This window comes from Manis javanica, chromosome 5 (genome assembly GCF_040802235.1).
Source record: "Manis javanica isolate MJ-LG chromosome 5, MJ_LKY, whole genome shotgun sequence".
NCBI lineage: Eukaryota > Metazoa > Chordata > Mammalia > Pholidota > Manidae > Manis > Manis javanica.
Genome location: NC_133160.1, coordinates 35909940 through 35937924, shown reverse-complemented (window position 1 = coordinate 35937924; position 27985 = coordinate 35909940). Strand labels below are relative to the sequence as shown.

At 41.3% G+C, this 27985-nt stretch overlaps 1 protein-coding gene across 1 annotated transcript in view; it reads right to left on the bottom strand.

Moving 5' to 3' along the window:
• SLX4IP (SLX4 interacting protein) overlaps positions 1 to 27985 on the bottom strand; it is a 215876-nt gene that overhangs the window by 19026 nt on the left and 168865 nt on the right. The window contains 2 exon segments of the mRNA XM_073236941.1: positions 10679 to 10771; positions 13638 to 13715. Coding sequence (XP_073093042.1) covers positions 10679 to 10771; positions 13638 to 13715 — 171 coding nt within the window.

The following is a 27985-nucleotide window of genomic DNA, read 5'->3' as shown; positions in this document are numbered from 1 at the left end:
TGTAAGGAGACTCAATTCAGGGGTACGAGCACGGGCGCACGTAACCTCAACTTAGAATAGAGTCAACCTCCTTTCCTCTGCACTATGGGTTCAGAGGTGTCTAGGATGCGGGCGGAGGAACCACTCCGGGCACTCCTAAGGGCTAATGGAACTCCATTAAAGGCTAAAAGCGCGAGGGCTTTCTTACATACTGTTGAGAAGCATGCGCAGTGGTTTTTGGATGAGGGAAGGATCACTGCCCCCTTGTGGGAAAGACTAGGGAACGATCTGCGCAAAGCAGATCAAGTGGAACCGCTCCCAGTAGGGACGATTCCTATATGGAGTCTAGTCAGGGGGTGCCTTAAGGAGGATAAGCCAAGCTGCAGAGAGGCTATAAGAGAGGGGGAGGAAGTCCTGGAAGATGTCCGGGAGGAAAGATCCTCTGCTAGGACCTCAGAGAGGGGGTCCGAGCAAGGAGGATCTACAGATGAGGAAGGGGAGCTATCGGGGGAGGAATTAGAAAAGCATATAAGGAGACTTAGAATCGCCCAGAGGAAGGAACGCCCTATCCCCCGCAGTTATCCCTCCCTAACGCAGCTGAGGCAACAGAAAGAGGAAGAGGAGTCGGAGGACACCCCCCTCTCAACAACCCTGAAACCGTCCTTGAAAATGGTGCCGTCAGCCCTCCTCTTCCTCCGGCTTCATTTGCAGAACCACCCCCGTATCACGTACAGCCCTGTCGTCGTACGTGTGATTGCAATCAAGGACTAGAAAGAGGCGGGTGGAGGGAGTGGCTGAGAGAACAAGGAAGTGCCACTTTCCCTGTATTTGAAGACCCTAATACACAACAGAGGTATCATCAAGCCCTAGATTTCAAGGTCATTAAAAGTCTGAAGGAAGCATCCACAACATATGGCCCCCAGGCAGCTTTCACTGTTTCTTTAATGGAGTCAGTAGCTTCTCTTAATCTGACACCGGATGATTGGGCCAATGTAGCAACAGCAGCCCTCTCTGGAGGTCAGTACCTGACATTTAAGACAGCCTGGCAAGAATTTTCACAGGACACGGCTCGGCGTAATGCCGCAGCAGGTAATCATCAATGGAACTTAGACATGTTGATGGGCACGGGTCCATATTTGGGTCAACAGAATCAGGTAGGATTCCCCCCAGTGGTATATATGCAAATAGCCGTGGCAGCAGTGAGGGCCTAGAAGACGCTGCAAGGCACAGGTGACCTACAGGGTCAGCTGTCAAAGGTGTTGCAAGGATTTAATGAGCCATATGCAGACTTTCTAGCCAGACTGATGCAAACAGCCAGTCACATATTTGGTGATGATGATACTGCTATGCCCCTTGTGAAGCAGCTGGCCTATGAGCAGGCCAACAAATGGTGTAGGGAGGCCATAAGACCCTGGAAGAACAAAGATCTGAGTACTTATATTAAGGTTTGTAGGGACATTAATGACAGCGTGGTGCAAGGACAGGTTATGGCCGCAGCCATACCTCAGGGATTGAGAGATGCTCGTGGCAGGTCAACCCCTCCTGGGGCCTGTTTCTACTGCAAACAAATGGGTCATTTGAAAAGAGATTGTCCCAAGTTGAAGGAAGCCAATGAACCTGCTAGCAGGCCCAAACCAAGCTTATGCCCGAGATGTAGAAAAGGAAATCACTGGGCCAGTGAGTGTAGGTCAGTCAGTGGTGGATGTGGAAGGCCGACCGCTGCCCCCTCAAAAGCCAAAAAACGGGAGGAGGGGCCCTCCACCTCAGGGCCTGCAAATGTATGGGGTGATTCAACAAATACCCAGAACTCACCACCCTTTGACAGATCAGGGAGTTCACCCAGCACCGAGGGATCACGGAGAGCAACAGCAGGAAGCGCAGGAGTGGACATCTGTGCTGCCACCAGACTCGTATTGACTCCCGAGATGGGAGTTCAAGTTGTAGAGTCAGGTTTTAAGGGACCTTTGGCAAAAGGAGTAGTGGGTCTCTTATTGGGCCAGAGCTCCACTACTAAAGCAGGGTTAATAGTTCACCCAGGAGTTACAGATCCAGACTATGAAGGAATAGTTAAAATTATGGTCTCCTCCCCATGAGGAATCATGGCTATTAGCCCAGGATGTCGCATTGCTCAAATTCTTATGCTTCCTAGCAAACATGATTTGTATGCTCATAAAAATGCTGTTCGAGGACAGCAAGGGTTTGGGTCTTCTGGGGCTCCACTGGCTTGTCTTACATTGGATTTGGGAACCAGGCCCATGCACACCTTAGAGATCAGAGGTAGGCATTTCTCAGGATTGCTGGACACAGGAGCAGACCGTAGTATCATAAAGGAAGATGAATGGCCTTTAAATCGAGCTGCACAAACCTTAAGAGGACTCGGGATAGCCCAAGCGCCCCTATGTAGCGCTGCTTCACTGTCTTGGATGGACCAAGAAGGACACGAGGGGATAATTCAACCCTTCGTGCTAACATACCCGTGTCCCTCTGAGGAAGAGATGTACTAACCCAAATGAATCTCAAATTGACCATGGAAACTTTCTACAGCGAACAGTCTAACTGCATTATGAAAAGACAGGACTACGCCGGGACAGGTGGACTTGGGAAGAACTTGTCGGGTCGAGAAAAGCCCATTCCTTTGTCTAACATTACGCCCAGTCAATTTGGAGGGCCCAGGCTGGGTTTTTCCTCGGGGCCACTGAAGGAGAACAGCAAATAAAGATTCAGTGGTGATCTGAGAATCCTGTGTGGGTTCCTCAGTGGCCCCTTACTAAAGAGAAGAAGGAAGCAGCCCACACTTTAGTACAGGAGCAGCTTGCTGCCAAGCATATTCAGGCCTCTACCTCCCCCTGGAACACACCTATTTTTGTGATAAGAAAGAAAACAGGGAAGTGGAGGCTTTTACATGACCTTAGAGCTGTAAATAAGCAGATGGTGCTTATGGGCTCAATACAACTGGGTTTGCCACTGCCCATGGCCCTGCCTAAGGATTGGGAAACGATAGTTGTGGATATCAAGGACTGTTTCTTTTCTATCCCCCTTCACCCTGAAGATTGTGCCAAATTTGCCTTTACCATACCTGCCATTAACCATGACCGCCCAGATGAGCACTATGAATGGAGAGTATTACCGCAGGGAATGGCCAATAGCCCCACTATGTGTCAACTATATGTGAGTAAGGCTTTTTCAGTTGTCAGAGGAAAGTTTCCTAACATGATCATCTATCATTATATGGATGACATCCTTTTGTGTCATGAGAGCAGCAGGGAGCTAGAGCAAGGTCTCTGTTTCTTGCAGTCGCACTTCCAAAAATGGGGCCTGGCTATAGCCCCAGAAAAAATCCAGAAGACTAGTGCCAAGAGTTATTTAGGAATGAGATTAGAAAGCACCCTGGCCAGACCCTTGAAAATAGTTATAAGGACAGATCACCTAAAAAACCTTAATGATTTCCAGAAACTGCTTGGTGATAGAAATTGGGTGCGACCCTACCTAAAGCTTACTGATGAAGAGCTTCGACCTCTCTATGCTATACTGAAAGGTGACCCAGATCTAACATCACCCCGCTCACTCACTGATCAGGCAAGAAGGGCATTGGAACTCGTCCAATCCCATTTAGAACTTGCTCAAGTGGATAGAATAAATTATCAGAAACCTCTTTCCTTTATTACGCTTCCCAGCAATCATAGCCCCACAGGTGTGCTCTGGCAAGAGGGACCCCTTCTGTGGGTGTATTTAGCTCATTCACCAGGAAAGACGTTGATTTGGTACCCACAGTCTATAGCGGACTTAATCCTCAAGGGAATCAAGGTGGCAGTCAAAACCTTTGGAATAGCGCCCTCTACTATCATAACTCCATACTCAGCGACACAGAGTGCCTTGCCTCTTGTTGTGACACATGGGCCATTGTACACACTGTCTCTCAAGCCTCCTTTGACAATCATTACCCAAAGCATCCGTGGCTACAATTTTGCTTGTCTAACCCAGTTGTTTTCCCGAGAAACACCAGACATAAACCCATACCTAAAGTAAGAGTACTGTTCACTGATGGTTCTAAAACTGGCATTGGGGCCATAGTCACTGATGATGGCTCGTGGACCTTCAAGTTCGCGACTACCTCGGCCCAATAGACAGAACTATTGGCAGTGATGCAAGCATTTGAGCTCTTTCCAAAGGAACCCTTTAACCTTCTATCAGACAGCCAGTATGTAGTGAATGCCATCTCTGCAATAGAGTGCGCAGGTCACATTAACCCCTCCTCATCCGTCTTAAATATTCTTAGATGCCTACAGCAGATAATTTGGGACTGTTCAGACCCCTTTTTCATTGGAGATATAAGAGCTCATACCTCCCTTCCGGGGCCCCTCGCCAAGGGAAACCATTGCGCAGATTCCCTGACTAGGGAATCTACTATGTTTGTGGTAACAGACCCTGCGGAAAAGGCCAATCTATTTCACAAGAAATTTCACACTAATGCCACCACCCTCTGCCTGAAGTTCCAGATCACTAAAGAACAGGCGAGAGCCATAGTGGTCAGCTGCAAGTGGTGTGTATTGCTTCTTCCCCCTACCCCCATAGGGGTTAACCCAAAAGGATTGCTTCCCAACCACATTTGGCAAATGGATGTCACTCACATCCCTGAATTTGGCAGGATGAAATATGTTCATGTGTCTGTGGACACCTGCTCAGGTGTTATCTTTGCATCCTGCCACACGGGGGAGAAATCTCGGGATGTCATTTCCCATTGTTTGCAAGCATTTTCAGCCTGGGGAAAGCCCAAGCATCTGAAAACGGACAATGGGCCAGCGTATTCATCCAAACCATTCCTTACCTTTGTCAAAACTCTAGACATCAAACATACTACCGGCATTCCCTACAACCCTCAGGGTCAGGGTATGGTGGAACGCACCCACCTCACCCTCAAGAATGCCTTATATAAACAAAAAGGGGGAATAGGAGAAGACTTTAGATCCCCCAGAGACAAATTAAACATCATATTATTCATTTTAAACTTTTTAACACTGGACAAAAATGGCCGCAGTGCAGCAGAGCGGCACGGCCAACAATCGAATCCAAAACACATGCCTAAAGTTTTGTGGAAGGATGTGTTGGAAGGAACATGGAAAGGCCCGGACCCAGTGATAATCTGGACCCAAGGCTCGGTTTGTGTTTTTCCACAGGACCAGCAGAACCCTGTTTGGGTGCCTGAACGTCTGATACGCAGAGAGGAAAACCCCGGAGCGGAGGTACAAGATGATCGCACTGCTTCTGCTCCTGCTGTGGATCCTACAGCAGGCGACGGCGGAGCCGAGCTGCAGCTGCAGCCACTGCCGCGCTGACTATCACCATCCCTATGGCAGAGACGCTGAATGGTCTGTCCCAGGCCACTGCCTCAGCAATGACAACGCAGAACGTCATCAATGGCCATTTTAAGAATGGGATGGCCTTGGTCAACCAACGCATGAACCTTCTTCAAGAACAATTGGACCTCTTGGGGGAGGTTTTGTCTGTGGGCTGCATCCATTCTTATACGGGGGTGTATTACTGGTATTCTTTTTCATAATTATTCTAAAGCTGCCAACTTGTCCAGACACTTAGGCAAGATGTTAACCACAAATTGGTCCAGTGAGCTTGACGAGCTCACCACTCAGCTACGGTTAGAAATTTTGAATGTTAGCTCCAAGAAGGTAGAGATGCTCTCTGTAACTCAAATAGCTGAAGCTGTGTTAAACGCCACCAAAGCCTGGTCAGGTGTAGGTGTCATAGGAATATTGCTAATTGTGGGCCTCCTCCTGCTTGGGAGGAAAGTCTGTTCCATACAAAAACAGCAATGGGGAGAACGGAAGGTCCTGTTGCAGGCCATGGCAGCGCTAGAGGAAGGCATCTCCCCTAGAGTATGGCTTAAAATGCTGGATCAGTAGTCAAGGATGGATAAGATCGGGAGCTGCGCATATCAACCTAAGACAGGGCGCAGACCTAAGTTGTCTGTTGCCTGAGGACGGGTAAGAATGCCGCAGACTCCGGACGACCTAAGACAGGCATGATCCCAACAGCCCTTTGGTTATAAAACAATAAAGGGGAAGATGTGGGGGCCCAGCCTACGGCCGAGGCTGAGCCCCACTCTAGCTGGACAACGCCCTAAAGATGGCGCCTGCTTCCTAGACACCACCCTTCCTGGCCCTACAGCTCAGCGCATAAGGAAGTCTCCATGATTGGCTTGTCCCCATTTCCGTGCTCGTGCTCATAGCATGCTTTTCACATGTTTCCAATAAGACTGAACCTGGCACGTGATCAGTCAGCTGATTGGTTGGGATATGCTATATAAGCTGCTGCCCTGGAGGAAGTGGTTGTGGTTGTTTTTTGCTTTTGCCTTTCGCTAGATGGATGCTCGGACGCCCATAATAAAGATTCCTAACGAACCAGGCCTTTGGTGATCGTTCTCCTGCCGTCGCCCTAGGTGGCGGGACGCGATATTTTAAGACTTCTGTGGAGGAAGTACCTGCAAATGTGTTGGAAAGAGGAAGAGAACTAGAATGAGAAGTGGAGCCTGAAGATGTGACTGAATGGCTGCCATCTCATGATGAAACTTGAATGGATGAGGAGTTGCTTCTGAGGTATGAACAAAGAAAACAGTTTCTTGAGATGAAATCTATTCTGGTGGAGATGTTGTGAAGATGCTGAAATGCCACCAAAGGATTTTGAAAAGTACATAAACTAAGTTGATAAAGCAACAGCAGGATTTGGGAGGACTGACACCAGGATTTTAAGGAAGTGTGGGTAAAATGCTGCGAAAAAGCATCACATGTACAGAGAAATTATTCGTGAAAGGAAGAAGCAGCTGACGTGGCAAACCTCACTGTTGTCTTATTTCAAGAAATTGCCACAGTCACTCCAACCTTCAGTATAATCATCACCCTCATCAGTCGGCAGCCATTAACACAGAAGCAAGCCCCTCCACCAGCAAAAGGATTATGACTTATTGAAAGCTGAGGTGATGGTTAGCATATTTTAGCCACATAGTATTTTTAAATGAAGGTGTGTACAGTTTTTTCAGACATAATGCTATTGTGCACACATAACAAACTACATTAGCATAACTTTTATATGCCAAAAGTTTCATCTGAAACCAAAAAATTCATTTGACTCATTTGACTGCAGTGGTCTGGAACTGCAGCCACAGTATCTCCAAGGTGTGCCTGTGTTACATTTGTAGGTCACCAGAGTAACTCTCAGTGCCCTTGATTTCTCAAACTGTAAGCTCTTTGAAGGCAAGGCACTTTCTTATTTTTCTTTGTTCCCCAGTGCCTACCAGAGCTCCTTGCATACAGCCAGCACTCTCCAAATTATGTTGAAATGTGATGGTAAGAACAGATGGGAAGGGTCTCCAGAGAGTACGAGTGGCTGTTAACACCAATGCGGTATGACATAATAGCTTTGGGTAATGTCCCTGAAATGTCCCAGATATATACAGAGTTCTCTGGTAATTTACACAATTAAAATTATTACTTTATAAGGTAATGACTTTGGTGGTTATTGGTAATTTAATTTAATGAAGAAATAATAAAAATAATAAATTATTTTGAATTTCCCTAAAGTCACAGGGCTCTATGTCTGAGGAAGAAAACAATTTCTATTCAGGGACTTGGGTTTGTAAATATGAAAGAAAATATTGTTGGAATGGAATATAATGGAATGCAGTTAAATTTTACTTTATGCTCTTTGTATTTCTAAGGAAAAAGAATGTGAGTGGAGAAGAAAACCAACAAAACTAAAGGTAAAAACTCTCAAAAAGACTTCCCAGCTTCATTTCGAGCAACAGGTCAAAAACTGAGACTACAAGAGCTTTGAGATTTCTTATGAGAAACTGTTGTAAGAAAAATACAGTGACTCATCTCATAATAATGCCCTTTCTTCCCAAAGTACACATCGCAATTCCCACAGCCCTGGCACGTGGGTCCTTGGTGCACAGCAACTGCAACGCGGGGCATCTCCCTGCATCAGCGTCTCCAGCTGGACGAGAGAAATGCCGACAGTGGGGTAACAGACCTCCCTGGTGCTGGGGGGTAGGGGGTGGCATGGCCGCACTAGCTCTGCCCTCCAAAGGAGGGCGATTACTCCCTTTGTCCTACTTGATCTGGAACAGCAGTTCTTTTGTGCAGCCACCTTTAAGAACTGGGAGCTAAGTGCAGCTGGCTTCCTTGTGTACAGGCTGAAAGAATCCCCTGGCAAAGCAATTCTGAATAGGCACTCCCAGATTCCCTGCCAATTATTATTTAGTCAGAGGATCCAAAAAGAACAACAAAAAGATAAAGGAAAAGGAATCTGTTACCCAGGCTCCCACACAAGCAAGGTGCCTGGGCTTGTGCTCAGGGCATTGCCCCCTCTGTCACTTCTGGGGCCTTGGGAGAGTGAAGAAAATAACGCTTACTACCAAGGACGTGTCTCCAATACAGCTCCTCATGAAGCCAATTTCCCAGGCCTCGCCAAGTCAGACGTTCCTGGAGAATAAGTACAAGAAATGACATGGATCCTGCCCTTTGGTGACCATCAGTATAAACTGATTGGAGAATTCAAAGCTTTAAGGAAGTTCAAGGAATCTTCACATGAGAGCCAGTCATCCCTGGCTTTGGGCATCTGGAGTGTTGAAGGGGGAGTAAGAATACCTTCTCGCAGGCAGAAAGTAATTCTGGGAGGGAAGGTTGGTTTATTGATTCTTAAATAGCCGAGCCAGGCAGACTCTGCAAGGGTCAAAGATCACCGAGGTAAAAGCGCCAAGGCACTTCTGATGCAAGGACCACACTGCAGGCCTGACAAGCAATTGTAGGGAAGAGCCCTTTGCCTGACCTGGATAGGTTATTGCTCCTGGGAACAACAGGGGAAATGAGGAGGTGCTGGACTGGAGGCCTGGGGGAGGGAAGGCGCACAGGTGAGCCGTTCAGTGGTGTTGGGGGCTAGGAGACTCTGGTGCGCGTGCCTGGGAAAGTTTATGTGAAGAGCAGCTCAAGAGACAGAGACTGACAAATCAAAACAATGAATGATCCTCATGATGTAACTGGCATTTTTCTTGTAAGCTAATTTGGCTAACTGTGACTCTGACAGCGTTATCACTAGATGTCAGAACATTCTGCAGATAAGAAAAATGAACTGGCAGATGTAAAAGGTTCAGGCTAGTGAACTTGTCAGAATGAAAATTCTTAACATTTAGGATGTCCTCCAGAATTACAGGATTTATATGACAACAGCTATAGAAAACTTAGATCTGTATAAATACCAGGGCCCCTAAGGAGGATAATATTTCATTTACATTGAGATGTTTTAATTCACCCTTAATAATTTAAGATGTTAAGTATTAATATTACATATCATACATACAAGATCTAGTTTCTTCTATACTCCATCTGAAAGCAATAATTATTTCTGGTACAGTTAATTATTATTTTCTTAAATCATAGATCAATTTCTTCATTGCTCTGACAATCAGTTAAGTATATTACAGTTGTCTGCCAACACCATTACTACTTTTATATTTATTAATTTACTAAGATAACTCAAAATTCTAGAAATATTACAAAGAATAAACTTCTAATACTATTCACCAGATTTGCTTCATTTATTTCATTTACTGTGTGTACCTAGAGTTTTATTGATTGATGAAGAAATAAGGGTTACACTAGCTTCTCTGAAGGGCTCATCTGATCCAAAAGATGGCATCTAAATATGAGTTCTCTGCTTTTTACTTTTCCTGGGTCTCTATTCATCCTTCTAATCTCTAAAACACTTTTCCTGTGTATTTATTTAAGATGAGATAAGAAGCTGATGTTAGACCATGTGGCCCAGTTTTCAAGTCTCATGGACTAAAAAAGAATAAACATAAGGGGTAATCTAATATTCCCATAAATTACTTTTAGAAGCATAATAATCATGTCATACTTCATGTCCAGGTTTAATGTCTGCTCCATTTTTTACCCTCTACATGAAAGTTTCAAGTCATATGTCGAAATACATGAAAAATGTTTGTACAGAGGTAAATTCGGATAGATTGGACTATGGCTGCAGCAAGACATACACACCCACATGCACACCAAGGAGACTCAAGTATGTCCGTTAAGCTTAAAAGACAAAGCTGTATGCTGCAACCTCATGAATCTGTTTTCTGTACCTGTTTGTCTAAACAGAGAACTCAAATGAAACAGAAACAGGACCCAATGGTGCTCAAGACTTTGCATGAGAAAGAGAAAAAATAAGCCCTATCAGCTAAGAAATAACACACTGGGGAAAAGTGCTGGTTCTCATGAAAATGCCAGTGATTCACCATGGAATAAAATTCAAAAGCCACTGACCCCAGTGAAAGCTTCCAGTGGAAACATGTGGATTTTGCTTCATTTCATTTAAAGACTTTGCTTTATTTCATTTAAATACTGTCATAAAGCACTATCACAGTTTTTGTGATGTTCTGTTTTCTTACTCAAAATTCACATGGAAAAGATAGTGTTGGTGAAACTAAATTTTCAAGGGGGTCTTCAGAAAACAAATGGAGAAACACATCAACTAATCAATATTATCATGTAAAATAGGTAGGACAGGTTTGGTCCCTTAAAACATGCACTGAATGCCCAATAGTTTAATGATAAGACAATTCTTTCTTCTATTTTTACAATAACTCATCATTTAAGCAGATTTATTCGTTTATAGAATGTTTTTGTACATACCAGTTCTTCATTCCGACTTGCCACGAGATCACGACTGAATGAAAGCTGACTTACACAGACCACAAATCTTTCGGGGAATACACGAAGTTCTGTACAAAATGAAGAAAATCAAGTCACTAAAGGCTTCAAAAACTATGAAAATAAATGCTTGGTCCCAGATTTTTAAGGTACAGCAATAGGCATTTTTGCATAATATTTGTGTCTCTCTCCCTGCTTCCCTCATTGCAGTGTTTGCATCAATAGGGCGGGGCAGGACAAAGCTCTAGGGAGAGCAGGCGAGGCTGCAAATTGGTACACCTGAGCCCCTGGACCATTATATTGTATCACATGAAACCCCAGGCAGGGTCTTCTCTGCCTTTCCTTTGTGTTAGTTTGCCGTTTTCTGTTCAGAACTCACATTTGGTAAACAGGATCAATGTTTTCTAACAAGTGTACAGACCCACATGGGAAGAGGAAGAGCGTGAGATAAAATCTGAAAATGAAAATCGTCAATGTTCTTACTACTTTACTTACCATCTCCTTGGTCAACTGATCTTAGGTCCCTAAACTGGAGGGCAAACTCTGATTCAGAGTCAGGCTATGAACACCGCAGCATCGTTAATTAGGAATTCATGATTGAAGTATTAAGTAAATGGTTAAATATGCAAACCTAAAGATGATATGGCTACACCATAGTCACAGTAATCTATTACAACACCTTCTTAGGGCAAAACCACTGACTTCCAGGTGGGGAAGGCTGAGTGAATCACAGACCTGGCCTTCTCAACATTCAATTAAAGGAATATAAAATGGTAGATGCCATCTGTATCTCTCATCTGTCTATCCATCTATCCATTCATTCCTTCACCTGCTTCTGGAGTGATGTTTAGTTGATGTTAACATTTTACATTCTGGGTGGGTGTGAAGGTCTCTACCTCCCTTCTTTATACTTGCTTGTAATGCTTGAATATTTTTATAACACACAGGTGTCATATTTATAACAGAAATAAAACCATTTTTCTAAAAGAAAGTGAGATCTGTACAAAATGAAAATCAAGTTACAAAATGCTTCAAAAAACTGAACACAGAAAAGCTTGGTCCCAGATTTTTATGTTACGACAGTAAGCATATATGCATAAGATATGTGTCTTCATCTCCTGCCCTTATTTCAGTGTTTGTATTAATAGGGGGGGTATGATTATTTTTCTCTTAGATATGAACAACTTTTTAAAGATGGATATTATGAATCAGATAAGTGAAGCCTTTTCTCTATGCTGCACATTTCCAACAACGAATGACGATGTGAGACACTAGCTGAGAGGATAACAACCCTCAACCTGATGCATTCCCAAGCTGAGTGTGAAGGTGTCAATTACGCAGACACACAGCTTAAACACGGCACCTTATACCACTTGGCTAGGTTAGATCACACCAAGCCTAATGAGTTCATGTTCGATGAACTGCTCCCTCCCTGCCTCTTCCCTGGACCACTGCGGTCTCCTTGGTGATCACGCTTTCCTATGTCAATTCATCCTACTCAGTGCAAGTAGGCTGCCAGTTCTGAAAGACCAGCTCCACCTTCCCTGCTTAAACCCTACTGCGGCTCTCAGCACCCACCACAGGGCATGCACACCTTCAAAGCCCTTCAAGATGGGGCCTAACCTGTCACTCTGGTCCCCCTGCAATGAGTCCTCCTCATGTAGAAACCCCCATTTCAGGAGACCTGAATAGGTTTAAATTTTGACACCTCATAGATGTTATGTCTTGCTAGGTGACTAAGGATGGACTTTGAAAAGCCAGAAAAACAAACTAATCAAAGCACTTACTATTTATTCCTTAATTCTTAAAATTTCTGATAGAGGTAAGTGGTAAGTAGTCTGCTCTTCCTGCTTTATGGAAGGGGAAACTGAGCCAAAGAATTCTGTATTTATGTCTCCCCTCCCCCCAAAAAATCATAACATAAAAAAACAACTTGTTGATGGATCAAAATTATTGGTTAGAAAATCAGTTAGTTAGAATTAAAAATGATCAGTTCTATCAAATAATTCCTGCTTTTTCCTTCCGTTTCTTCCTCTGAACAGTAAGAATGCTAGAATGGCAGATTTTGAACATTTTGGTGCCAACTACTGTATAAACAGAAGGCAACTTCTGTACCTTCAACTTCTTTGCTCTGTTTAGGTCACAACTGAGATTTGTATTCTTCTAATATTTAAATAAAGATTTAGGAAACACATATCCCTGCTACTGAGGCAGGAAGGCTGTACTTTAACAGATAGAAGGTTAACCAGCTTTACTGAAAGAATTGAACAACGTGCAAGGCCCCATTAGGAGAATATTATATTTGAGTGACAATTTAAAAAGCACAGATGACTGAAAATTCCAAAAGCAAACCTCTGTACAGTTAATTTTTAAAGTCCCGGTTTCCTATCTTATATACTAAAAATCATCCAAGAAAGTTGAGCTAGGTTTTCTTTCCAATGCTCGGACCAATCTGGAGAGCTGTCATTAGCATCTAACTGTTGTTGTTGGGTAGACATGTTTGACATCATTTCCTCAGTGGACATGCTGACTTGGGGAAGTGAAGGGGGAAGCTGGCCTCATCACACACCTAGGAAGGCTCTGGCAGCCCAGGGCTGGGAAAGCATTTTCTCATGCACACACTTGTTCCATATCCCAGGGCCTTGGTACACACAGACAAGGACGAAGTGATTCATAATTAACTGCCTGCTGAATTGTTCTGGAAGCCCAGTGAAAGTGCTGAGAAGTAGCAGGCAAGTGAAGCTTAGCGTGGCCCAGTTCACTCTTCTCAGACTGGCAGTAAACAGTGAAAATTGAAAAAAAAATCACAAATGTTTAGTAATAGTCTTAATTAGTACTTCAATTTCACAATGGCAATGAAGCAAGTCAGAATCTTCGTTCCTCTAGAGCAAGCTAATTGTGCAAAATGCCTGATGACCCAAGAGATCAGTTTCTTACCAGCACTCTGTGAGCCCGCAAAGCAGCGAAGGTGTATCCCTCTCTTGAGGAAATAGGCTGTGATTTGAAAGCCATAACCTGCAAAGTGAGAGAGGATGTCATTAGAATAGGAGGTTGTTTGCCACTGAACTCAACAGGCCCAGCCCAGTAAATGCTATGCAGTATGCATTCAATAATTACTTAGTAAATGAAAGAGTAAAAGAATTAACAGAGGGCCTCACTTGAGAGGAAAGGTTGAAAATTACAATCAGCTCTCCTATGAGGCCTGGCTAGAGTACCTGGGATGGTCTCTAGTTCCTGAAGTGGCTCAGTTACTTTACCTGCAAAATAGAATAAATGAGGAGGTCTGGCTAACAGGCCAGAAAATCAGGTCCTTCAGATAGGATGATCAATTCAGGCTGACCTGGTACAAAGATCTTAACCACCTTTGGATGCTCATTACTTAACAGTGCACAAAAAAAAATCATCTACTATCTAGTTGAAGCCAGGTATATTTTGCCTGTAAATAAGTTATTCTAAGTCAAGTACAGGAAAGCCTTTAAACAGAATAAGATGAAAAGAAATACGACATGAGCCAAGGGGGGGGTGTTAAAAAAAAAAACACGTTTCCAATTCACCAGAATGGCCTAAATGAAAAAGACCAAGAACAATAAGTGTTGACAAGAATGTGGGCAAACTGGAATTCTCATGTACTGCTGGCAGAAGTGCAGATTGGTATAGCCAGTTTCAAATCTGCTTGAGTACTGAAAGCTGAACTTCAGCATGAAGATACAGTGTTCACAATAGCACTTCTCATAGCAGTACAAATCTGGAACCAACTCAAATATCCATCAACAGAATATTTTTATTAAAAACATAGTGCTGGTAGTGGAGGGAGAGTTATGTTCAAGGTGGTGGCATACATAGCAAGATACTGAATTCCCCCCATTCCCACAGACACAACAAATTTACAACTATATATAGAGTAATTCCCTTTGAAAGAGGCCTGACAATCAAATGAATAGAGTCACCACAACAGTGGATAAAATGACAACACTGAGATGTAAAAGATAAGCAAAAATAAATTATAGGAAGAACTCATACAACTCAACAACCAAAAAACCCCTAACAACTCAATTAAAAAAATGAGAGGATCTGAATGGACTTTTCTCCCAAGATGACATAGAGATGGCCAACAGGCACATGAAAAAATGCTCAACATCACTAATTATTAGGGAAATGCAAATTAAAACCACAGTAAGATATGACCTAATTGCTGCTAGAATGGCTAAGATAAAAAAAAATAGTAACAAATACTGATGAGGATGTGGAGAAAAGGGAACCTTTCCTTTTATACTGTTGGTGGGATTATAAATTGGTGCACCCTTATAAACTGGTGAAGCCTCATAAAAAAAGCATGGAGAGCCCTTAAAAAATTAAGAATAGAATTACCATATGACCTCAATACTCCACTTTGTGGCATTGATCCAAAGACTACAAAACACTAATTCAAAAAGACATATGCACCCCGATATTCACGGCAGTATTATTTACAATATCCAAGATATGGAAACAACCTAAATGTCTATGGATAAATGAATGGATAAAGAAGATACGACATAAATTCTCAAGATGGCGGTGTGAGTAGGGTGGCGAAATCTCCTCCCAAAACCATACATGTTTTGAAAATACAGCAAATACAACTATTCCTATAACAGAGACCAGAAGATACAGTACAACAGCCAGGCTACATCTACATCTCCGAGAACTCAACATCTCATGGAAAAGTGTAAGATAGAAAGCCATGACCCAGTGGGAACCAAGCACTCCCCCGAACCCAGCTCACCGGTGGGAAGAAAAGAATCAGAGTAGGAGGGAATGGAAGCACAGGACTGCTAAATAAACAGCCCTAGTAATCTTCACCGGGATACAGACACACATTGCATGCTGTACGGGATATCAGAGAAATGGAAAAGCATAATCCGAGACAAAGACTATGAACAGGTCCCCACAGCTGGCTGCCCTGGGACAAAAGAAAAGCGGGTGCTTTAAAAGTCTTAAAGGGACAAGAGTTTAACAGGTGGACAAAATCATCCTGGCACACTCAGCACAGCAGGTTGGGAACTTTAAGGCACTCAGGCACCCTAACCCCTGGGTGGCAACACAGCTCTGAAGCCCCTCATGGCGATAAGCAGCCTGCTGTTCACTCCCTTCTGCCAGCACTGCAAGCAAACCAGCCGACCCACCACTGCTGTGAAGCAGCCAGGGAGCACCCCACCCACAGCAACCATACAAAGTCTTCACCCAGCATGCAGCTAACTGGGACAGATCTAGAGGCTGTTCACAGTGTGTGGCTTCCTGGCACAGACAGTGGAGACCAATGCAGAATGTGGAAGGCACAAAGGGGCTTTATTCTTGCAGTGAACATGCACTGCTCACCTGTGAGCCCACCAGTGCCCTAGGCCATCCCAAGGGATGTGCCGCCCACAGCAGCTCAGGGGATTTACCCAGAGGCTGCTCACTGTGTGTGGCTGACTGTAACAGGCACCAGAGACAGGCAAGGTGTCCGGTAAGCAGGAAGGGACTTTGTTCTCCAAGCTGACACAAGCGTCACTTGCCGGCGATCAATTCTGTTGCCATGAAAAGGCAGAAGAACCTGGTTCAGTACAAAATCCCTCAAACACCAGAGAAAGCACATGGTGAGACCGAAATCACCAATCTTCCTGAAAAAGAATTAAAAATAAAAGTCATAAGCATGCTGATGGACCTGCAGAGAAATATGCAAGAGCTAAGGGATGAATTCCAGAGGGAGATAACAGAAATAAAACAAACAATGGGAGGATTTAAGAACAGACAGGATGAGGTGGAAGAGACTGTTAATGGAATAGAAATCAGAGAACAGGAATACAGAGGAGCTGAGGCAGAGAGAGATAAAGGGACCTCTAGAAATGAAACAATATTAAGAGAACTGTGTGACCAATCCAAATGGAACAATATTCACACTATAGGGGTACCAGAAGAAGAAGAGAGAGAAAAAGGGAGAGAAAGTATCTTTGAAGAAGTAATTGCTGAAAACTTCCCCAAGCTGGGGAAGGAAATATTCTCTTCGACCATGGAAGTCCACAGATCTCCCAACACAAGGGACCCAATGAGGACAACACCAAGATATATAATAATTAAAATGGCAAAGATCAAAGACAAGGTCAGAGTATTAAAAAAGCAGCCAGAGAGAGAAAAAAGATCACCTACAAAGGAAAACCCATCAGGCTATCATCAGACTTCTCAAAAGAAACCTTACAAGCCAGAAGAGAATGGCATAATATATTTAATGCAATGAAACAGAATTGCATCAAAACCAAGAATACTGTATCCAGCAAGACTACCATTTAAATTTGAAGGAGGGATTAAACAATTCCCAGATAAGGAAAAGTTGAGGGAACTTAGATCCCACAAACCACATCTACAGTATATTTTAAAGAGACTGCTGTAAATGGAAGGGCTACTAAGGTTAAAATGGATGTCAACAGAGAAAATAAAATCACAGCAAAGAAAGCAGACCAACCACATACTAAGTAAATGCAAAATAAAATCAGCTACCCACAAAATCAGTTAAGGGAAAAACAAAAGAGTACAGAAAAAAATACCTAACAGATAAAGACAGGAGGAGGAAGAAAAGGAAGAGAGAGAAAGAAAGAATCATCAGACTGTGTTTATAATAGCATAATAAGTGAGTTAAGTTAGATGGTTAGATAGTAAAGAATCTACCCTTGAACCTTTGGTAACCATGAATCCAAAGCCTGCAATGGCAATAAGTAAATATCTATCGATAATCAACCTAAATGTAAACGGACTGAATGCACCAATCAAGACACAGAGTAATAGAATGGATAAAAAAGCAACACCCATCTATATGCTGCTTAAAAGAGACTCACGTCAAACCCAAAGACATAGATAGACTAAAAAGGAAGGGATGGAAAAAGATATTTCATGCAAACAATAGGGAGAAAAAAGCAGATGTTGCAGTACTTTTATCAGACAAAACAGACTTCAAAACAAAGAAAGTAACAAGAGATAAAGAAGGACATTACATAATGATAAAGGGGTTGGTCCAACAAGAGGATATAACCATTATAAATATATATGCACTCATATATACGTGCACTCAACATAGCAGCACCTAATATGTGAAACAAATACTAACAAAATTGAAGGAGGAAACAGAATGCAATGCATTCATTTTAGGAGACTTCAACACACCACTCCAAAGGACAGATCTACAAGACAGAAAATAAGTAAGGACCCAGAGGCACTGAACAACACACTAGAACAAATGGACCTAACAGACATCTACAGAAGTCTACACCCAAAAGCAGCATTCTTCTCAAGTGCACATGGATACACATTCTTCCCAAGTGCACATGGAACATTTTCCAGAATAGATCACATACTAGGCCCCAGAAAGAGCCTCAGTAAATTCAAAAAGACTGAAATTCTACCAACCAACTTCTCAGATCACAAAGTATAAGACTAGAAATAAAACAAAAAGGCTCACAAACACATGCAGGCTTAACAACATGCTAAGTAATCAAAGGATTAATGACCAAATTAAAACAGAGATCAAACAATATATGGAGATAAATGAAAACAACAGCACAACGTCCCAACTTCTGTGGGACACAGTAAAGGCAGTTCTAAGAGGAAAGTATATAGCAATCTAGGCCTATTTAAAGAAGGAAGAACAATCCCAAATGAATAGTCTAAATTCACAATTATTGAAACTGGAAAAAGAAGAACAAATGAGGCCAAAGTCAGCAGAAGGAAGGACATAATAAAGATAAGAGAAGAAATAAATAAAATTGAGAACAAAACAATAGAAAAAAATTAATGAAACCAAGAGCTGGTTCTTTAAAAAAAATAAACCAAAATAGATAAACCCCTAGCCAGACTTCTTAAGAGAAAAATAGAATATACACACAAAGACAGAATGAGAAATGAGAAAGGAAAAATCACAACAGACACCACAGAAATACAAAGAATTATTAGAGAATACCATGAAAATCTACATGCTAACAAACTGGATAACCTGGAAGAAATGGACAACTTTCTAGAAAAATAGAACCTTCCAAGACAGACGAAGGAAGAAACAGAAAATCTAAGCAGATCAATTAACAGCGATGAAATTGAATCGGTAACCAAAAAATTAACCAAGAACAAAACCCCAGGCCAGTTGGATTCACCACTGAAATTTATCAGACATTTAGAGAAGACATAATATCCATTCTCCTTAAAGTTTTCCAAAAAGTAGAAGAGGAGGTAATACTTCGAAACTCATTCTATGAAGCCAGCATCACTCTAATAATAAAACCAGACAAAGACACCACAAAAAATGAAAACTACAGACCAATATCCCTGATGTACATAGATGCAAAAATACTCAACAAAATATTAGCAAATCGAATTTAAAAGTACATCAAGAGGATCATACACCAAGTGGGATCATCTCAGGGATGCAAGGATGGTACAACATTAAAAAATCCATCAACATCATCCACCACATCAACAAAAAGAAGGATAAAAACCACATGATCATTTCCATAGATGCTGAAAAAGCACTAGACAAAATTCAACATCCATTCATAATAAAAACTCTCAACAAAATGGGTATGGAGGGCAAGTACCTCAACATAATAATGGCCATATATGACAAACCCACAGCCAACATCATACTTAACAGCACGAAGCTGAAAGCTAGTTCCCTAAGATCAGGAACAAGACAGGGAGGCCCACTCTCCCTGCTTTTATTCAACATAGTACTGCCATGGTAGTCTGACAAAGCAAAGAAATAAAAGGCATCCAGATTGGTAAGGAAGAAGTCAGACTCTTACAGTTTGCAGATAACATGATATTGTACATAAAAAAACCCTAAAGAATCCACTCCAAAACTATTAGAATACCTGAATTCAGCAAATTTGCAGGACACAAAATTAATACACAGAAATCTGTTGTATTCCTATACACTAATGATGAACTAGCAGAAAGAGAAATGAGGAAAACAATTCCATTCACAATTGCATCAAAAGGAATAAAATACCTAGGAATAAACCTAACCAAGGAAGTCAAAGACCCTTTACCCTGAAAACTACAAGACACTCTTAAGAGAAATTAAAGAGGTCATTAACAAATGGAAACTCATCCCATGCTCTTGGCTAGGAAGAATTAATATTGTCAAAATGGCCATCCTGCCTAAAGAAATCTACAGATTCAATGCAATACCTATCAAAATACCAACAACATTCTTCAATGAACTGGAACAAATAGTTTTAAAATTCATATGGAACCACAAAAGACCCCAAATAGCCAAGGCAATCCTGAGAAGGAAGAATAAAGCAGGGGGCATCTTGCTTCCCAACTTCAAGCTCTACTACAAAGCCACAGTAATCAAGACAATTTGGTACTGGCACAAGGGCAGACCCATAGAACAGAGAGTCCAGATATTAACCCAGCATATATAGTTAATTAATATACAATAAAGGAACCATGGATATACAATGGGGGAAATGACAGCCTCTTCAACAGCTGGTGTTGGGAAAACTGGACAGCTACATGTAAGAGAATGAAACTAGATTATTGTCTAACTCCATACACAAAAGTAAACTCAAAATGAATCAAAGACATGAAGTAAGTCATGAAAACACAAAACTCTTAGAAAAAAACATAGGCAAAAACCTCTTGCACATAAACATGAGCAAGTTCTTCATGAACATATCTCCCCATGCAAGGGAAACAAAAGCGAAAATAAACAAGTGGGACTATATCAAACTAAAAAGCTTCTGTACAGCAAAGGACACCATCAATAGAACAAAAAGGCACCCTACAGTATGGGAGAATATATTCATAAATGACGTATCTGATAAAGGGTTGACATCCAAAATATATAAAGAGCTCATGCACCTCAACAAACAAAAAGCAAATAATCTAATTAAAAAATGGGCAGAGGATCTGAACAGATTTCTTCTCCAAAGAAGAAATTCAGATGGCCAACAGGCACATGAAAAGATGTTCCACATCGCTACTCATCAGAGAAATGCAAATTAAAACCACAATGAGGTATCACCTCACACCAGTTAGGATGGCCACCATTCAAAAGACAAACAACAACAAATGTTGGCGAGGAAGTGGAGACAGGGGAACCCTCCTACACTGATGGTGAGAATGTAAATTACTTTAACCATTGTGGAAAGCAGTATGGAGATTCCTCAAAAAACTAAAAATAGAAATATCATTTGACTCAGGAATTCCACTCCTAAGAATTTACCCTAAGAATGAAGGAGCCCAATTTGAAAAATACATATGCACCCCTATGTTTATAGCAGCACTATTTAAAATAGCCAAGAAATAGAAGCAACCTAAGTGTTCATCAGTAGATGAATGGATAAAGAATAGGTGGTACACAATTCTTCCAAGATACCTCAAGACAAATGCTGGGCATAGAAGCCACAGGGTATAAATATGCAAAGAAGTAAAAAACTAACCTTTTCAAACAATAAGGCTTCTTTCTCACTTACCAACTTTACATTTCCCTGTATGGCCCTGGAAGATGACTGGATAGCCAGAGACGGGTAAGATTCCTCAAGGGAGGAACAACCTAAGACAGGCACAGTCGCAGGGGGGCCATCAGGTGAGAAATTGGGGATCAACAGAGGTGAGGCTTAGAACCTCTCCCCCCGTGTTCTGAGAGAAATCTGCTGCATCCATGGATGTTTTATTGCCCTTGTCTAGCTTGGATTAACACATAGTCTACAGGCACACACCTGATCATCTACATTTGCTCTCTTACAACACTAAACTATGTTTTCTACCTTTATCTTGCATCTACCTACCACATCAGCATTTTATTAAAAATAATAATAATAAAGAGAGAAATGTGGTATCCACATATAAATCAAGTATAAAAATCAAACAAATATTCATATTTGAACTGACTGTTTATAGTTTATAATGCATGATCAAAACCAAAAGTTTCTGTGATGAATGCCCTTGTACTGTTCACCATGTAACTTATTCACTATGTAAGAATTTGTTCTCCATGTAAGAACTTGTTCATTATGCTTCAGAAGATTGGAGACTGACGAAAATTAGGCTTGGGGTGGATTAATGATTATACATTGAACACTGAGTCCCCTATACAGAATTTTATTGTTGTTAACCATTTGATCAATAAATAGGAGAGATGCCCTCACACACACAAAAAAAGTACACGCTTCCAATTGTAAAATAAATAAGTAACCGGGATGTAATGTATAGCATAAGGAATATAGTCAAATTATTGTAACAACTTGGTATGGTAATAGCTGGTACCTAGAATTATCATGTATATAAATGTTCGATCACTGTGTTGTACACCTGAAACTAATGTAATACTGTGTGTCAACTACCCTTCAATAAAAAATAATTATCTAAAGAAAAGAAAGAATAGGTGGGACATATACACAATGGAATATTATTCAGCCATAAGAAGAAAACAAATCCTACCATTTGCAACAACATGGATGGAGCTTAAGGGTATTATGACCAGTGAAATAAGCCAAGTGGAGAAAGACAAGTATCAAATGATTTCACTCATCTGTGGAGTATAAGAACAAAGAAAGAACTGAAGGAACAAAACAGCAGCAGACTCACAGAACCCAAGAATGGATTAACAGTTACCAAAGGGAAAGGGACTGGGGAGTATGGTTAGGAAGGGAGGGATAAGGGAGAAAAGGGGGTATTACGATTAGCACACATGGTGTGGGGGGGGGGCACAGGGAAGGCAGTATAACACAGAGAAGACAAGTAGTGATTCTATAGCATCTTATTATGCTGATGGACAGTGACTGTAATGGGGTATGTGGTGGGGACTTGATAGTGGGAGAGTCTAGTAACCCTTATGTTGTACATGTAATTATATATTAATGATACCAAAATAAATAAATAAATACATAAATAAGAGGACATGGTTTGTTTATATAATGGAATGCTACTCAGAAATAAAAAATAATGAAACTTTGCCATTTGCAACAACATGGATGAAACTTGAGGGTATTTGCTAAGTAAAACAAATCAGATGGACAAAGACAAATATGATATGGTTTCACTCACATGTGGAATCTAAAAAAAACAGCCAAACAAACAAACAAAATAAAACAGAAACAAATTCACAGATACAGAGAACAGACTAGTGGTTACCAGAGGGAAAGGGGGTTAGAGGATGAGTGGAATGGATGAAGGGAGGTCAACTGTATGGTGCTGGATGGTAACTAGACTTATGGTGGTGATCACTTTGTAGTGTATACAGATGTCAAATTATAAAGCTGAATACCTTAAATGTATATAATAAAGGTGTGTGTGGCAATAGTCACACAGTGAAATACTACACTGCCTTAAAAATGAATAACAGAAATAAATCTCTCAAACATAATGTTAGGAGAAAGAAGTCTGGTCCTATAGAGTACATTTCATCTGTGAAAATGAAGACGTGAATTATTCATCTTATAGGATGGCAGTAGTATTTCATGTAATTACTGGCATAGTTCCTTTCTTCCTTCCCTTCCAATTCCCTCTTCAGGCATCAACCACTCCATTGATGACTTTCCTGAAAAGATTAGGTAAAAACATTCCCATTAACAGAGCCAAGTAGTTGGTGGAAAAATCAGAAGTGAAAGGTCAAAAATGAGGAGTGAGGGTCCCCAGGTCTGCGACAACCTCAGAGATGGCATTTTATCCACAGAACGGAAGGGCCCAGAGCTAGGAGAGATTGCCTCCAGGACCATCAGACTGTCCAAAGTCCACGACTATGTTTGTTTTAAAATAAGTTGTATATAAACAATACAGTCAAAGAAGTTCCCACTTTTACATTTAGTGCCCTCAGACACTCCTGTAGAAATATCCAGAACATCAGTGACCCAGACTTGACGTTCCATCTACACAAGCTACAGCTGTGGCAGTGCCACTGCTTTGGTCACAGGGACTGAAAAATAACAATGACACTTTTATGTCAGGATAATCTCCAGATTTACTGAGATGAAATATATTCTTTCCTAATTTGAAATGAATTACATTTTGGTCATGAGGTTTTCTTCTGCTTAAAATACTGAACAAAATACTCACACTATTGGCATTACTTTGAAACAGATAACTTTATTTCTTAGGTCACAAAGAGATGAAAGTGACTTATACCTCTATTTATTTGTCCTACTGCCAGGGTGGGGGAGGTGGGTGTAATGGAGGAGTCCTTAACAATTTGGGATTCACATACACAGAAAAATTTAAAAGGTATTTTCAAAGTAATGATTTATAATGTAATTTTTCTAAAGAACTGAACAAAAAAAAGAAAAAATGCTATATCTAAGTCTTTCTGCCTTTGCTGGTGGATCATTCTTAATGCTTAATAGCTCTGGATTCATATGGCATGTTCAAATTTCAAAAGTCTTTTCCCTGTACAGAATCTCCAGCAATAAAATATTATTTTTAGGAAAGGGCTAAATCTGAAGTTGGCTATGAAAGCCACAGCTCTGAGTTAAGGAAGCCTGGTATCTGGAGATACCACTTGAGTGATAACTAAATCCTACTTGGTCAGCTAATCAATAAAGTCTCAATAGCACATCTTCCCCTAGAGAAAAATAAAGCAGTATAAAGCAAACTCTAAGTGATTTATTACTGATATTACTAGGAGAACTGAGTTTCTTGAAGGCTTTCCTCGGTTCTCCCTACCCCTCAGGGTAGGGTTATGATAATTATAATAAAGGGAATTATTTTTAAACTGGCCCCTTGCTAAGCTTTCAATGGAAAACCCTGCCTAATGCACCTACAAGAAAAATGGTGAGTTTAACATGTAAAAAAGATCTGCACCTGCTTAGCCCAAATTCCAATGGCTATAGGAAACTCCTATTGTTTAAAGAGAAACTTGGAGAGATTCAACACAAAAGGTACTGGTGTCAGTTCCTCGGGCAAGCTAATTTTGATATACAGAGACAATCACTGCTGCTGAAGTGTCCTGAGCAGACATGCTTAGGGAGACATATTTCATTTATCTGTAGGTAACAGGCAGTGATAAAGACCACATTCTCAACTTTGCTCTTTAATGTAACGGACTTCACAGAGTCCAGCAGGCCACTGAGATTCTGTACTTGGTCAGCACTAGAGCAAAGCTCCACTATTTTCTAAAGCTGAAAAGCAACTGAGCAAAGAACCAGGAGGCCCTTGGCTTTTCCCTTCTTGGGGTGCCCACTCCCAGCTTGCTGTACTGTTGTTCTAAACACACAGAACAGGAGTCAGGCAGCAAAAGGAAATCATACAGTGAGAACCTTTTCATTGGAAAACCACCTGACAATGGTATTCCAAGATTCTGAGGCACTTGTCAGATGACATACAGCACCAGCAAGCGGCCATCTTCTCCCCTGGCCAAAAGCAGCCCCAGAGTCCCCCAGTCACTCTGTCCTGCATTCCGTACTCCGTAAGGAGCCGCTATGCTTCCCTGCACCTTTCTCCGCACAACCTTCAGCCCCTGCGGAGGCCCCAAAAGAGGCCTTGGTGCTACATTTACTGTCTTCTGGCTCCCCTGGCTATTCACCAAAGAACATTAAGTCTCCAAAGGAAAAAAATGGGGGGAAGGAGACTGGTAATATTTATGAGAGAAAGAAAGGGTGGTTCATGCTTTACAGACAAACCAGTGTTCTACTAGCACTTTGTTTCATATTTTGTCTAGAATAAACTGCCCCAAAATGGCTTTATTAGAAATTTAAGAGATGTTGTGAATAGGAAGAGAAAAACAACAAAAACCAAATACGAGCCACACAAATTCCACCCTGGCTTAGCAAGGCAGCACATAACTTTTAAGTAGCATCCTTATTTAATGAGTAAAACTTTTTAGGGCAGTTGTCATTTATTTGGGTTGTTCTATTTCACAATCTCAAGACACGGAGAGCAAATATCTAACATGGAGTTTTTAGTGTAAAACTCTTCAGCTTCACTCATAGCTAAGGTGACTCGAGCTTCGGGAGCCTGTGGTATGTGCACCACGGTGCAAAGCCCTCTCCTACGGTTCTATGAGTCCATTCTTGGGAGCCTGCTTGGCCATCGGGACTGCTTGGGGAAGCACCGCTCCGCAGTGGGCTCTACCCACCACCGCGTGGCTCTCCTCCAGCAAAGCCTTCTCCCAAACCACAAGGCAGCCTCAGGAAGACCTCAGCACTTGTCTTCCTGAGATGATTTCTTCATTAGTAGTATCATTACTCACAATTATGAAAAATGTCAAACATCCAGACAAGTAGGAAAACTGTGTCATGAACATCCCAAACCCCACCATCTAGACTCAATAATGGTTCATATTTTGTCATATTTCATGTACATATTTAGTAAACCATGTCAAAATAAATTGGACATCATGACACTTAATCACTAAATATGTGAGCATAGACTCACTCATGGCAGTAAGGGCTTTCTCCTTCATCACTAAGATGCTGCACCTGATATTAGTGCTCAAATAACCAGTCCATATTCAAATTTTTCAAACTGTCCCTAAAATGCTTATCATTGATTTTCCTACTGACCTAGGATCCTACCAAAGATCATATGTTGCATTTGGTTATGTCCTTTGTATCTACTGTAGTCTAGAATAATCTACCTCTTCCTGTTTTTTATAACTCTGACCTTTTAAAGAGATCAGGCTAGTTATCTTGCAGCATGACCTCCAATCAGGATGTGAGCTTTTATTTTTTAAATCTCAGAGTCTGGAACAGAGATGGCTTGAAGATTTAGTCCTAAAGATAATTTCAAAGACATCTTAAATTTATGGATACTTGAATTTTCAGCAAAGGTAAGCTTACCTGAGCAGGTGGGATGGTGGTCTACTATTTGTTTTAAGAAAGGGCACTTTGTGGCAATCAGATGACAATGCACTGACCTAGAAGCAGCTCCATCCTGTGTGCCAGTTCAGACTTGTGACTCTCCAGTCAGGTCAAGTTCTCATTCGTCATGTGAAGACTTGGTGAGATTTAATAAGAGGGTACAATGGAAGGGGCTGGTATTTACGGAGTACTGACAATATCCTGGATTCTAGACTAGACCAGGAACATAGAAAGTATTTAAAAGATGAAGAATATGCAGTTTTTAAAGCTATTTTGTAAAAATGAAGTTATAACTCACTGCTTCTGAAAATGTCCATTTGGAAAGTTGTACCTGTCCTTAACAGATGGCCAAGGGCAGAGACATCACACGTTTGATAGCCTCTCTTAGAACATAGAGAGAGGCTAGGTATGAGGCAGGGCCTTCAGAAAAGCCTTGCCCGAGGCCCTTGGAAACATATTTGGGCCTAAATGTGACCTTCACCAATTCTGGGGATGGGTGGGGTTGGGGAAAGAGGTTATTCTGTGGGAACCAAAAAACAAGAATCCTGTCTTAAATTTAAGAATACACACAGGATCCTAGTCTAAGACCACAACTGGGAAACAGTTTGGGTGGGTAAGTTTAATATTTGGTCCTGGGCTAAAAATTTCATTTATTACCCAAGATATTTAGAGACTCCAGAAAGGTTCCCTTGAGATAACATTTCAATCCTTAAATAAGAACAGTATTGGACTCTGAGTCACAATAAAGCTATGTCTATTTGATGCCAAAACAAATGGGGCAAACTAGTTAGTTTCATGAAAAAAAAAAAAAGACAACTGTGAACAAAATAATTACTTGAGCAAAATTTATTTAGAAAAAAACAATTTTTTTACCTGTCATCTCACTGATTTTGTATGGAATACCACTGGCCACATGTCCTGCCAATTTCCTTTTGTTGTACAGGATCCATCAGATATTATGAACATTGAATGACAAAGTGTCTCAGATGGACAAAAATTAGAATAAAAAAAATTGAGGAATTATCACTTTACATTTCTTCCCATACTGCTTTCCTACTTTTCTGTTTATAAAAATGTGCCATTAACATTAAAGATGAAAACTATGTTTAGATAATATGCAAACATGGATGAAACGATATTCAAAACAATAATATCCACAATCACATCTCTGCCAGACATGTATAAAGATGGTAATAGTATAACACTGTGCACTTATACAATTCAAAGTTCTCTACAAAACCTTCCATTCATCTTTAAATAACTATGTATAAAAGAAACAGATTTTTAATAAACCTTCTAATGAGGTTGTTTGAACTGTGCTGGCCATTCAAGTGGATCTTATATACTTCTTGTGCCTGAGACGAAAAAAGGACACCAGATGAAACACAGCCTCTGTGGCCTTCCTGTCTTGCAGGGGGTCTGATTCCAATTCTTTGATTCTACAACTATGTGCAATGAGAAAACGTTCATGTGGGACAAGAAACA